Source organism: Drosophila novamexicana, unplaced genomic scaffold (assembly GCF_003285875.2).
Source record: "Drosophila novamexicana strain 15010-1031.04,08,12 unplaced genomic scaffold, DnovRS2.1 tig00000689-arrow-pilon, whole genome shotgun sequence".
In the NCBI taxonomy this organism is placed as follows: Eukaryota; Metazoa; Arthropoda; class Insecta; order Diptera; family Drosophilidae; genus Drosophila; species Drosophila novamexicana.
In genome coordinates, this window is record NW_020824818.1 from 1,259,510 (window position 1) to 1,273,378 (window position 13,869).

A 13,869-nucleotide genomic window follows, 5' to 3' on the forward strand; every position below is an offset into this window, starting at 1 on the left:
AGCTTCCCCGAATCTATGTAACTCTTAGAAAAGGATATCTCAGACGATATCTATATATATATATCTGTTAAGAAGAATAGCTTAATCGATTAAGTAATATTCGAGATAAATTGTTTTAAGGATGACTCAGCCTCTAAGCATGCATTTTGTATTCTTTTGCCCAAATTTCGTAAGCAGATTCGAATTTATGTGGAAATAAATTTTACTGCGAACCCTGTAAATAATAACTATCAATAATTTAAGAAGAAAGGGCAAAGATGAATTTAATATTGCGTTGATTTATGAAAATTAAAAAACCTTAAGTAGAAAGCCTTACGCTTTGTTATACACACACGGTTGCGTTGGGTCCATAGAAAGATCGGACTGTAAACTCCGAAGCTAAATACTGAAGACTATTTTTGCTATGGTGAGGGGCTGGCGAAGCAAGAAGCACATCCGCCTTGGACTGAAAATTCGGTAGTTGGGGGTATATGTGTTTTTATATAGGGTAAATGTTAGTCTGGCTTTCTAGACTAAAGTACACATACACTTGGCTAAAATGCAAGAATATTACAATTTAATTTTTTTTTAAAATTCGATTCGTTCTCTAAATACACACGAGAATGTCCTTTGGTGTCCTTTGACCCATCAATTAAAGCGAAGAGTAATATTTGGTTTCTATATAATGAAATCTGTTGATTGCTTACGAACAAAAGACTTTATTGACATAACTCAAGATGATGATACACGCATAGCTTATAATATATGTGAGCCAGCCAATGTCAAGTAATACGATGCTGGAAGCCTTATTTGCTATATACTCTGAAAGGGATTAAAAAGGAATATTACGTAAGAGTTACTACAAATTCAAGTAGAAAAGGGCACGAATCTACCTTCGATGACAATAAACTGATTATTGCGTGTTGATGTCTGATGCGAGTGCTGCACGTGCTTTTTGGCCTTATCTGCAAAGAAAAGACAAAAATTATATATACTATATATACTACTAAAGCCCATTTCTACTGACGATGTAATGTTATGCTGCGCTCTGTCTCGCCCAGTGCATTCTTGGCAATGCATTTGTATTCACCGAAATCCCGTTTGGTGACCGGGCGCAGCGTGAGTCGCATCACGATGCGATGGACATGATCGACGACCATGGAATCGTAGCTGCCACCCTGCAGCAGTTCCTTGTCCTTGATCCAAAAATTGATCGAGGCGGGCTGCGATTCGCTAATGCATTCCAGTGTCAACTTCTGACCCACGCCCACGTAGATGGTATCGTAGCGCGTCCAAATGGTGGGCGCAACTGTCGATGAGCAGCTGCTATCAAAAACCACACTATAACCGAGTGCCCAGCATACTCACAGTTCACCACGAGCATGACGCGCTTGCTCACCGTTGGCGGCACTCCGTTGGAGGCAATGCAGAGGTAGGCGCCCATGTGGGCGCGCTGCAGCTGCCACAGCGTTAGATTTTGGCCCTCCAGGCTGTAGATTTCGCGCTCCTGGTCGTTCTCGCCAGTTGGCAGCCAGAGCGGCGCATTCTCCTCTCGCCGCCAGGTGATTGTGGGTTGCGGCACGCCCGTCGCACTGCACGTGAGCGTCACATTTTGGCCACTGGCGCGCACCACATCCTGGCTGGTCTGGTAATCGACAATGTCCGGCGGCACAACCACGTCCAGGTAGCCCATTTGGCTCTTCATAGGGTCCGTGTTTATTTGGCACATGTACCTTGAGATTTATGTATATATAAAATATGTGTTTATATATTTCATAAATATGTACAATGTAAGCATTTCTGTTGTTATTATTATAACCTTTTTTTCTTTACCTTTTTTCAAATTTATTGTCGCTTTAATCTTTGTGGGCACTAACAAATGAAATAAACTAATATAAAATTGAGCACTGTTCTTGAATTTGAACCAGTGACCTTACACTTGTTCGTTCGACGCTCAAATACTTAATTGTCAAAATATTACGCTTGCAAAGTATAATTATATAGCTGCGTGGCTTTTGGTGCTTTACAAATTGATAATCCCAACTTGCGGGTCTAGTCCAAAACCTAGACTTCGTTCTTACTTTCCAATCGGAAGAAAGTACAACATCGTAATCCTTAGGAAATTGACTGTGACCTGGTATCTTATATATATATATATATATATAGATATATATATATATATAGTTAAAGCCCCAAAAATGCTGAAGAATATATAAATTTCGCATTTTAAGACTAGCTAATAGGGATGTCTTCAAATATCCATGTGCTATTCTTCTTGATATGTGCAGATCTCAGCAGAGGGCTTCTTTTCGGTGAAAGTGTTCCGCTAAGGCAATCTTATATGGGTATACAAAGTATATGATATATTTCAATAAATGTTCTTGATCAATACCAAAAACATATCATTGTGTGCACTCTTCTATCGCGTGGATTGCAAATTATATAATTTCCCATTTCTTTACTCCAGCCACATAATATTCTATATTTAACAACAAATTTTTTTACTCATTTTAATTATTGTTTTCTCCTTTTCTAATTTCATATATTTTCACATATGAAAACAGTTATAAACGATTATTATTAGTTTGTAATAAAGAATAGCTCTAGAAGTTAATAACCTCATGTGCAAAATCAGCTGGGAAGAGGGGCTAGATGGCCGGAGGGGGCAGATCTTAAGCTTTTAATTGTTCTATGTTGTGTATTTAATGCTTGGATTGATAATCATTGTGACAAACATTAATTTCTTATATATATATTTTTTATATTTGTATAACCTTGTAGAGGGTATAATGATTTTTTTGTGAAATGTGTTACGCATAGAAGGGACATCTAGTACCTCAAAAAGAATATACATTCCTGATCAGAATCGGTTGCAGAGTCGATATAACCACGTCCGTCTGCGGACTAGTCTCTTAGTTTTGATGTTTTCATCTTGAAGCTTTGCATAGGTCTGTTCTTCTACATAGGACCATAAATATAGTTGCCATCGGAGCGATCGATCGCCAAGTAGGCTCACATAATGAAAAATATTCTGTTATTCTAGATATTCTTTAGCTTTATTTAGCTTATTATACGCACAAATCTGCAAACAGGAAATATCTAGAAAGGTATAAGATCTTCAAATGTTCTTACTTTCTCGTTTTTTTTTGCAATTCGTTTGGCCAAGAACTGGCCAGCTGTTTTGGCTAACAGGAAGGCTCATGCCTTATTAAAAATTTCATAAATTTAAGGTATCATATAGATATGGACATATATCATGCATAATTTGTTTGCTTATAAGGGCATTTAGTGTTCGTTTTGCTTGTTCTACAATTAAGATCAAATGTCAAAGAAAGCCCCATTTATTGATAACAAACAAATTATCGCGCAATAAAAGCTGAATTTGAATGTGACATTTTAATCAAAAGCTTTTATGGCTCGGCCAAATTCAGTTGCAAATGAGCTCAACTGAAAAACGTTTGGAAATTGCGTCATTAAATACCTATAAAATGCGAGTGTTATTAATTCTTGTGATACTTGTGCTAATTGAAACCAATTATGGCAAAGAACAATCGTCGGTGAGTTTGACAAGTGATTAGAATTCTTCTGGCAAATATGCTAAAATGTGTTGTGCTGTGTATTTTAGCATTGCACTTCATCAAATGAAATCGAAGATCAATGAGGAACGTATTGCTATAAGATAGTGAAGCCCCTGCTGCAGCACGCAGTCAAAGTGTACTCCAAGGAACAGCAATTTGTGGAGCTTCAGAATAAGATCCATGAACTAGAGAGGACTATTTTAAATATGACTGTTAAGCAAGCACAACATGCCATGAAGGACGATTTGATAGCAACAAAAAACGAGCTGATTAATCAATTGCAATTGAATGTGCGTGAAAAGGAGGCACAAATAACGAAATTAAAAACCCAAAATCCCGATCAAGTCATTTTGAGAAACCTGACAACTGAACAAGAAACATTGGTTAACAATAAAGTTGAAATCATTGAGAGCAAGGAAAAACAATTGAAAGATCAAAGCAATTTAATTGAAATGCTGCAAAAGAGTAATGCAAATTTGTTGGAAATGTTAAAAGCTAAAAATAATACTTTAGACTATGAAAGCCTGCTGTGGAATGAGGAAGTTGCAAGCCTGCAATCAAAAGTGTCTGAACTAGAGAAGCAAGTAAGTGATCTAAAGACCCAGCTTAAATCTGAGAAACCTCAAGCAACATGGACGGACACTAAATCTCTCAATGAGCCTCTCTCAGAGGACCCCACGAAGCTTTGCGACGCCAGCTACACGGCGCCAGGCTGGATCGTTGTGCAGAGACGCCTGAATGGCAGTGTTAGCTTCAATAGGAGCTGGAGAGATTATAGTAAGGGATTTGGCAATGCGGCAGGAGATTTTTTTATTGGCCTTGAAAGGCTGCACATAATAACCAAATCGCAACGCTACGAACTTTACATCTGCATGAAAGACGCTGATGGCATAATTCGATATTCTCGATATAATCATTTCCTTATTGGCTGTGAGGCGGAGTCCTATAAAATAAAATTATTGGGCTTACATAAGGGTACACTGGTTGATTTGATGACTCCCTTGTTAAGAAGCAAGTTTTTCACACCTGACAAAGACAGTCCTCAGGGCTGTGCCACGTTGTCTTCGTCGGGCTGGTGGTTTAAGAAACGTTGCTTAGACAGGTAAAGCATTCAAATGAAATAAGTTTACTAGCGTTTGTTTAACACTTTTCACGTTTTTTTTTACCTGATTTCGTTTCTTAGTAATCCCAATTCACCACTTGCGTATTTTGATGATGGTAATGGCAATTATGTTTACTACAACCTAATTTTAATGATGATAAAGCCGTCTGATTTAAATATTTAATCATAACGTAACATTCATTATAAGAATTCGCTATTTTTTAGTTGGTCGAAATTTAGTCGAAATTGAATTTATAGTGTAAAATTCACCTATATATCAATATCAATTTATATAAAAATAAGCCTGTTCTTCGACCCACATAGTTCTTTGATATTTTCATTTATATGCAACGTTATCTGGCAATAATGTGCTTCGCAACCCTTTGGTATACCCTCAACCTATTTAAAGTAGGTAAAAGGGCTTATGGGTTTTGTCCAAATGTATGTAACAGGCAGAAGAAAGCATCCCTGAACTTGTAAAGTGGTTAGCATCTGCAGTCTGTCAGTATGTATGATGATATCAGACATTATCCTTGTTTCTGCGTAGTACGAGAATGTTTCCGATAATCTATATCTTACCCCGTTTGTAAGCAATCGATATCAAAATTCTGCTTTTGAGCATACATTTTGGGTTTTAAGGCCACCAAATTCGACATGCAACTTCGAGAATAGTATATATAGATCTATTAACTTTTTTTTATTAACTAGCTATATCAGACTATAACCCGACTTCAACCTATAGCTTTAATAATTAATAAATCAATCTATCATGACAATGTATTAGTATACTATGGATTTAAAAAGTAGTTGGACAAAGCTTATATTTTGGAACATTTTGGCTTGCTTATGAGGTCTTCAGCGTACGCAAGACACAATGTCAAGGATTAAATTAATACTTTAATATAAATCATGTGTATGCATCGTATTTTACCCACCAGCCGCGATCCGATTCGTGTACATCGCGTATCCGCAGCTGCCAAATGCGATGCTCCGTGTGCGAGATGCCGATGCGATGATTCTTGGTGATGACATGATTCTGTATGCTCAATATGGTCTGGGTGTCCACGCGCAGCCAGGCCACCTTGTAGCTAACGAGATCGTGCACGATGCAGGTGAGCAGCGCATCGCGTCCCACGGGTACCGTAACATTGTTAATGGGCCCACTAAATTTCGGATCCGCTGGCAAAGAGAAAATGTTGGCAGAAAAAAAAACTGGCTTAGAGCAAGTGCTTGACATTTACGATGTTGCCCCATTAGGGTGTTAAATGGCGCTAGCATAACGAAGCTCTGCATTCCGATTGGTGTTAGGGTGGGATTTATGGGTCTTACAAATGTCAGAATGTGGCATTTGGTAATTGAATAGAGATGGCTGATATTATGATTATATATAATTGAATATTTAACAATATGTAAAGGTAACTTGTGTCATAAAGCAAGGCTGCAAATTGTTGTATTTTTTAAGCAATTAGGAATATGTTAATTTAATATATCATATTTAAGCCCAATTTACTTTCATTTTCATTTCATTTATCATTTCTAATCCACAATTGGGCGCGATAATTATTTTTTTACATTTGTGCAAGTGCCTGCAAAATGTCAACAGCCCAAATAGAATAGATATACTTTAAACTTTTCCAGATGCCCGTCCAGCTATGTTGTTGTTATGTTGTTGTTGCCCGTTTTTCACGCTCATAAATTTTCTTATGTAAAGATGCTGCGGCTGGTAAATAATCCAATAATTAGTTAAATTAGCTTTTGAGGGTGACCGAAAGACCCAGCCGAAATGATAAGCTTCTCATAATTTGGCTTTTGCACTTGTCATGCTCGCTGTACTTGAGAATGTGTCCGAAACATTTCTTTAGATGCGATTCATTTTGTTGTGGTGGGGCGTCTTTAGCTGCTTTGCTAGCATATTTTTGGGTCTGAATGTGCTGAGTTTTTAGTTATTAAATCAGATAATTTTTAAGATTTTAGATAAATATATGTATATACATTATAAATATTAATAATAAAATATTTATTTGTTGGCTGGCTAATAAATAAATATTGAAATATGGAAAGGTCGCCAGAGCCATCAATAAATATTAATAATAAATATTTGAGACTAGAAGTTATTTTAAAACCAATTAAAATAAATAAATATTCAAATTCAAAAAGAAATTTTAACTAATTGAAAACTGTCAAAGATTTGTCGCATCAAATAATTACGAATGACTGCTCTCATTTGCATTCAATTCTTGGTATCCAATTTTTTGTAATATCATAGAAAGTTAAGAGCGTCAACTTTATGGAACTCTGGCGTCGCATTTGAGGCTAACTGATAATTTAAGGGTAGCCTCCCGCATTCAACTCGTTAGAACGGGCCCACAAACTGTGGCGTCAACTTGACGGCCATAACGGCAAACCATCACGCCCCCAAAATGGGGAGCCGTAAAAAATCACATCACATGCCTAACAAGTAGCATGATTTTGCGGCTCGTCGACGCCTCACACAGCAAATACCTAAATTACAATTATGACCAAATAATAACCCGAAAAAATGCAAAAAAAATATAAAAGCTGAAGAGAGTAAGACGGGAAGTTGAGAAAGAGAGAGAGAGAGAGAGAGAGTCTCCCGGTAATACCTGGAAAAATGTAAAAAGGCGGCAAATAAGTGCGCTACCTTTTTATTTGCCCATTTTGCAGTGTGGGTGTGTGTGTGTGTGCGTGTGTGCTCGTGTGCGTTGCCAACTAGTTTCAAGGGAGCCTAGGCCATGCCATATAGCCTATAATTTGCGATTATGTTTGTGTACGGGGCAAACGTCGCTCGGCTCGGCCCCAATTGTTCAACTGGCGACCAAAGACGCCCATTGTTTGGATCGTTTCGGGCTGTTGTTATTGCAATTTGGCTATTGCATGTTTGCATATTGAAACATTCCAGCGTCGAAACAGTTTTTACCATATGAACTCGCATTCACACACACACACCCACACACACACACATACACGCGTATGTATGCGCATTTTATGTCTGGCAAAGTTTGGCGGCTAACTTTACGGCTGGTAGATTACAAAATGTTTTGTTGGTTTGGCTTTTACGGCAAAGAAACGAAGCTAATGACGAAGAAAAAACGAAGCAAGAAATTTCAAATATTTTTGGAATAATTGTATGCTCAATACGTGTTTTATGTATTTAGCTAAAACTATTTTTGAGTACATTTTTTTGAAAGCTATATAAATCCATATTTACATCAATTTATCTTTTGTAAAAAGTGGTCTTAAGTCTGAAGTTTATCGAATATTCTTTTAAATATTTCTAAAAAAATATACGAAGCTTTGTATTTTTAGCTTGGGATTTTAACGAATAATTTTTTATGTGTCTCAGATTTATTAAAAAAGTTCAAACTTATTTGACCCATAAATTTAAGTGTATGTACATATTTTTTTAAAATTAGTTTTTATTAAAATTTGTATTCTTTACACATCAAATGAACAAATTTTATTAAGAATTATTATTCTGCACAAATAATAATCCAATTTGATAAAAGTTGTCGGAGGAAGGAACACTGCATAACATATATCTGCATATTTTTCTGTTCAATTTAAATTTGATATCACTTAAAAAAAGAATAACATAATGAAGTTTGGAGTAAGATTTGTACTTTTATAATTGAGAAAATTTTGAAAGTACTTAGTTTATTTTATTATATTTTGCATCATTTATTTTATTTATTAGCACTATCAAAGTAAATGATTACGAATTGTTTCCGTATTTGTTTTCTTTATTGTATTATTATTTGTATTCTTTAATTATTATTATTAAGCTTTATTATTGTTACATCCATTTGGACATCAAAGAAAACTCGAAAATTTAAGTCACGTTGATATTAAACTAGTAAATTGATTTAAAATTAATTTTATTTGATTTTCTCAAGTGCGAATATTGTGTTTATTTGCATTTTCATTTTCGTTTTCATTTTTAATTTGTTTTATTTACACGTTGTTGCTTTGCGATTTATCAATGCCTGGTCGTACACAACAGCAGACACCGCAGGTTGCCAACTAGCTGCTGGCCAGGTTTGCGACTGCATGCCTCTCACACCGTTGAACTTGAAACGGAAAGTGAATGTCCTGTCTGTTAGACACTCCAGCTGTCTGCCATTTTGGTGAAATGCAAGCGAGGAAATCGCATAACGAAATACGTCAGCACACGCAATGTCTGCCAAAACTATCCCCTATTCCAAGCCCTCTCAACAACCCTGCACTACCTCAACAACAAAAATACAATATTAAACAAGTAAGAGGTTCTAGTCGGGAGCTCCCGACTAGGGGATACCCTGAACCCTCTTCTTCCAACATCAAATGCATACATATATATATTCTAGTATAGAAGCTATATGTCAAGTTTGGTGACTCTAGCTCTTATTATTTACCAAAATTGCCCAAAAAACAGGATATCGATATCGATTTTTATCGATTGCTTGGAAACGGAGTAAGTTATCGATTATCGGAAACAAACTCGGTCTGCGCGGGAACTAGGAGCACCTACCTTTCAAGTCTCTAGCTCTTGTAGGTTCTGAGATCCTTGCGTTCATATATACGGACGGACGGACGGACGGACGGACAGATGGACATGGCAAGTTCGACTCGGCTATTGATGCTGATCAAGAATATATATACTTTATGGGGTCGGAGTTGCTTCCTTCTGCCTGTTACATACATTTGGATTTTGCACAAATACAATACACCCTTATACCCATTTTTAATGGGTTCAGGGTATAAAAAAAAAAACGAAAATAGTTGAAAAAACTCCAAAGTGCCATAGGAAGTCGAAAAAGCGTCGCCTTTCCGCTTTGTTTGTCTGCAGTCGAGTACTTGCCCCGCCTTTTGCCCGGCAACCATCAGCCGTATCTTCTCCCTCTTATCGTGCGTCGGCGAGCCTGCCAATATTTTCTATGTTTATTTGCATTTCCAGCTCTTGACACATTGATTTAAGCAACAATTTCTGATATATTTATCAATTCTTGCTGCCAACCTAAGTAAAATTGCATTGTTTTTCGTTTTCATGTTCGGGCTTTTCGAGCCCAAGCTTTCCCCTTTTTCGCCTTTTGTCCCTAGGCTTCCCTGGGCTTGTAGACCCAGCGAAACGGAAGTCGCTCGTCGTTGCTGTTGGTGTTGGGCTGCCTCTCCACTGCGATACATGTTGGCCACAGTTTATTCACTTAGGGAACCGTTGGACTTCCGCTCGTTAGTACCGCCAGCCGTATTTTTGTTGTTGTTTTAACTATGTTTTTTTTTTTTATGGTAGTTCGTTAGCATTTTTGGCAGCTATTTTGCAGGTTAAATGTTCTCAATTAGCTGAACACCTCAAAATTCTGCAGACAGACAACTTTTATGCTTGCTATTGCTCATGATTGTTGAATATTTTGTGGTAGACATTTTCGGCACTCGGTTCGAATTTATCGGACTTAAAAGGCGAATTTTGAGAGTATATTGGATTTCTATGCGATTCTCATGACTTTAAGTCAAGCTTTATTTTTATCAAATCATGTTGTAAAAAAATGAAAGAAAAGATTCCTTCATCTATCTCTTCCTCTCTTTATATAATACTTTCATTTATCTCTTACGTTTTTAGTTTTCTCTGTATTTGTTTTATCTGTCTCAAGTTGTCCTTCAGTTACTTACTTTCACCTCTCTATGCGATTCTCAAAGCAAAGTAGGTGTATTGTGTACATTTAAGTGAGATTGTTGCCTGCCTCTCTGTGATAGCATTGAAATTACCCGTGCTTATGATGTGAATGTGGTATATTCAATACTAATATAAGAAACGTATTCCTGAAAGATCTCAAACGCTGCTTCAATCGATTTAAAATTCAGAAAATTTAAGCGACTTTAGCATTTTTTTTTGTTATTTTATTTTTAAGGTAAACGATCCCGCGTTTTAACTTCAACAGAATAAGATAATAAGTTATGAGATTAAAATTGAATTCACTTTTTTTCACCGTCTACACAAATTTATTTATGTTAAATACGTAAGCTAAACATGAACTTGATGCTTAAAATGAATCATTTATTAACCTGCTGTAAAACGTTTATATAGAAAGTCTTTTAAGTATAATTGTTTACTAAATTTTAATTAGGTCCATTTAACTATGTTGAAACGTAGTAATACTTATTTCATCTCTTTCATATTTAAACTTATCTTACAATTATTCAACTCTGAGAAACTCGCGCTGCCTGGCCACACATATTGTAGAATTAACAAAACATGAACGAAGCCTTTTTTCATATTCCACGCTGAGTTTTACATTAACCGAACTACAAACTGAAGTGCGAATTGTGAAGTAAACTAAAGTAAACTTTCTTTTTGCCACTTTCACTGCCAAATGGCCAAAGAGTTTCCGCTGCACTAACGTGGATTTATTTTTTCCGCTTTTCGCAAAGTTTTCCTTTCCGATTGCCCCGTCGTGTCGACGCGTCTGCACACAGTTACAACTGGCCGCGAACTGCGAACGCCGCTGATAATCAAGTGTCAAAATTCATATTCAAAATTCAAATGTTGCCAGGCGCTGACTCCGACTACGTCTCCGACTCTGGCTTTGCCACTGGCCTGGCGCTGCGCATGTGTCTTGCGGGCTGCCAAGTGGCGCCGCGGGCGTCGGTGGTCGCTGCAGCTGGTGGCATGTCCTGAAGTCCGACGTTGGGCAGTCGCCATGGTGTTGGCGCCGGCTTTTGCTGCTGTTGCTGCTGGGGGGCTGGCCAAAAGCTATGAAATAGTAAATGTTTCATTCATAAAGTGCAGAGCGTAACATTTTCGTATGCACGTGGCGCGTACATATACAAACATAGGTAGTTGTTGCTATTGCTACGTGTGCAGTCTTTGATGTCAGGATGGGTATTTACAATTATAAATTATGTTCAAAGATAGGTCAATCAGACTAGACGAATTTGTCGATAAAAAAAAGGAGTTATAAGTACTGAAAAAAAATTCAAATGAAATTATATAAAAAGTGAATCAAGACAATTATAATATTATTAATAAAAAATTAAAGCTCACTTAAAGAAAGTATTAGTTGAGTATAGCTCGACATAAATCTAGACTTAGAAAGTACTGAAAGTCACAAGATTCAGTAAGAAGAGATTTATTATTTTTTAAAATTGCAGTAAAACACTTTTGATTGATAAAAAATTAAAGCTCACTTAATTATTTGAAGTAAGTTTAAAGTAAAGTTTGAAGTTTTGGTAAGAAGAGTATACAAAATAAAGTATGCTAATCATTATTCAAAACTCAATGCATTTGTTATAATTAAAAAAGCGCACTTAAAAGCACATTAAAGCTTTATTTAAGATTAAAGATTTATCGAGTAACGAACATTTATTTCATTGAAAGCAATTACGGCTTGGTTACAATTAACATTAGACACATTAAGTATATGTATATAGATAGAATAAAAATAAAAATAGGTAATATTTGAAACCCATTTTTTAAAGACATTAAAACTCTTACTACTTGATTTACTCTAAGCAGAATATTTATATTTTGCTTGGATATATTATAGTCGAATATTGTTTTCTTGGAATATTTTGTTTGATTTGGTTTTTGGCACACTGCAACTGGCAACTTTTGCCACCTGGCAACACTCTGGCCAACTTCTTTGGCAACTCTCCCTTTCGCTGAGCTCCAATTGCTGTGTAATTAAGCCCGAAATTCCACACACATTCGGTGGTGATTCCCTTCACATCTTTTGTTTACGCATTGCTTTTACTTTTTTGCAATATTCGCACTTTTGCCCGTTTGCATGTGTGTCCTGCGTGCGCCGCTAAGTATGCTTTATTATTTGCGCATAATTAGCGCTTTTCAATAGGAATAATGTCTAATTGTTGAAGCCCCAGCGTAATCTTTGATTTTCTGCTTCCGCTGCAATGTGCAAGTTTTTCTTTTTTTGTAAATTTCCTGGAAAATGTTGATGAAGTGAACTTCCTTGTTGCTTGAGCATGTTGTGTTATTAATGAACATTAAAGAGAAATTGTTGTTAATTTTAGATCAAAAAATGAAAAGTACTCATAAATTTATGGATATTTGTCCTTGGCTTTTAATTAATGGATTGGCTGATGTTTACGTTACGTTAGTTAAAACCTTAAAAACAGCCAAATAAAATGTTAAAGCTTGAACACGAAAGGTAATTTAAAATAGTATAACAAACATCGGGTTTCTTAAGTTCGCAGCTACATAAAGTACTCAATAAATAAATAAATAATAATTGATTTTAAATTATAATTTAAGAACATATTTAAGTATATTTCAAAAAGGTTGATACATTCATACATAATTATAAAATTAACTTTATCAAACTTTTCTTTGTATTTATAGACTGTATTGTAATAAACAAGTTAATACAATTAGATATACTTATTTTAATAATTAATAAGCAATTTATCAACAATACGTTCAAAAGTACGTTTTTTATACCCCTGTAGAGGGTATTACAATTGTGTAACTTATTGAAGGAGACATCTCTGACTCGATAAAGTATATATGTTCTAGATTAGCATGATCAGCCAAGGAATGATCGGTTGAGAAGTAGGTTCTTCTGTGGGAAACTTGTTTGTTTATCAATATATCATGACCAAAATCGGCATTTATTATTATCACTATGTTATTTACATATATGCAAATGTGAAAGCATTTTCAAGACAATCCATATACTCATATTTAAATGATTGAAGTTAAAAAGGATCCATGATGAAATCCTGGTATTTTTATTTTATATTAATTAGTCTTTCTATGTTCCAAATATGTTGAGCCTTCCTTCTTATACATATACTATATTTAGAAGAGGTGAAAGCTCTAGCACGTACACCCTCCCATCTATGTGAAAAGCTTTTTCACCAGCATTTAAGTACAAAGCTTTTCATATGCTTTTCAAGTTTTGCAACCCCTTAAACTTATTAAACGCGAGTCTTGAAATAAGTTACATTATTTGCTTCAATGAAAATAAAGTTCGACGTATTTAAATGAACATCTTAAAAAAAGTTACTATGCATGTATTGAAATTAAATTAAAGTAAATATATATATAAAAAGTTTCATTAATTTTCAAATTTCAATTTATTTACTTATAAATAAAGCAAACAATGTATAATAATTATGTGTAACAGGTAAATAAATTTTATTATTAGTAAATTTTAAAGCTTCTGTTATTTTAATTAAGTTCAGACCTTAAATTAGTCA

The 13,869-nt window shown here is 35.5% G+C and overlaps 2 protein-coding genes across 2 annotated transcripts; one reads left to right on the forward strand and one right to left on the reverse strand.

The window, feature by feature from the left end:
* Positions 1-846: 846 nt before the first annotated feature.
* On the reverse strand, positions 847-10,927 carry LOC115763264 (neurotrimin). Its single transcript, XM_030705743.1, has 5 exons — positions 10,846-10,927; positions 5,595-5,838; positions 1,348-1,712; positions 1,007-1,288; positions 847-944 (listed from the first exon to the last, which is right to left on the reverse strand). Exons 1-5 carry the CDS (start codon positions 10,925-10,927, stop codon positions 847-849), a joined length of 1,071 nt encoding a protein of 356 aa, XP_030561603.1.
* Positions 3,933-4,875, forward strand: LOC115763166 (angiopoietin-4-like). The gene is made up of 2 exons (XM_030705619.1): positions 3,933-4,659; positions 4,741-4,875. The coding sequence occupies exons 1-2, from the start codon at positions 4,010-4,012 to the stop codon at positions 4,841-4,843; spliced, it is 753 nt and encodes a 250-aa protein (XP_030561479.1). The 5' UTR covers positions 3,933-4,009; the 3' UTR covers positions 4,844-4,875.
* Positions 10,928-13,869: the final 2,942 nt, after the last annotated feature.

What these genes read in the sequence shown, in the direction of transcription:
- LOC115763166 (XM_030705619.1), top strand. Translation starts at nt 4,010, where the DNA reads ATGCTGCAAAAGAGTAATGCAAATTTGTTGGAAATGTTAAAAGCTAAA. An exon ending in AAGAAACGTTGCTTAGACAG is followed by an intron (nt 4,660 to 4,740) that starts GTAAAGCATTCA and finishes TTCGTTTCTTAG; the next exon opens with TAATCCCAATTCACCACTTG.
- LOC115763264 (XM_030705743.1), bottom strand. Translation starts at nt 10,927, where the DNA reads ATGAAAAAAGGCTTCGTTCATGTTTTGTTAATTCTACAATATGTGTGG. An exon ending in CACGAATCGGATCGCGGCTG is followed by an intron (nt 1,713 to 5,594) that starts GTGGGTAAAATA and finishes ATAAATCTCAAG; the next exon opens with GTACATGTGCCAAATAAACA. An exon ending in GCGCAGCATAACATTACATC is followed by an intron (nt 945 to 1,006) that starts GTCAGTAGAAAT and finishes TTTTCTTTGCAG; the next exon opens with ATAAGGCCAAAAAGCACGTG.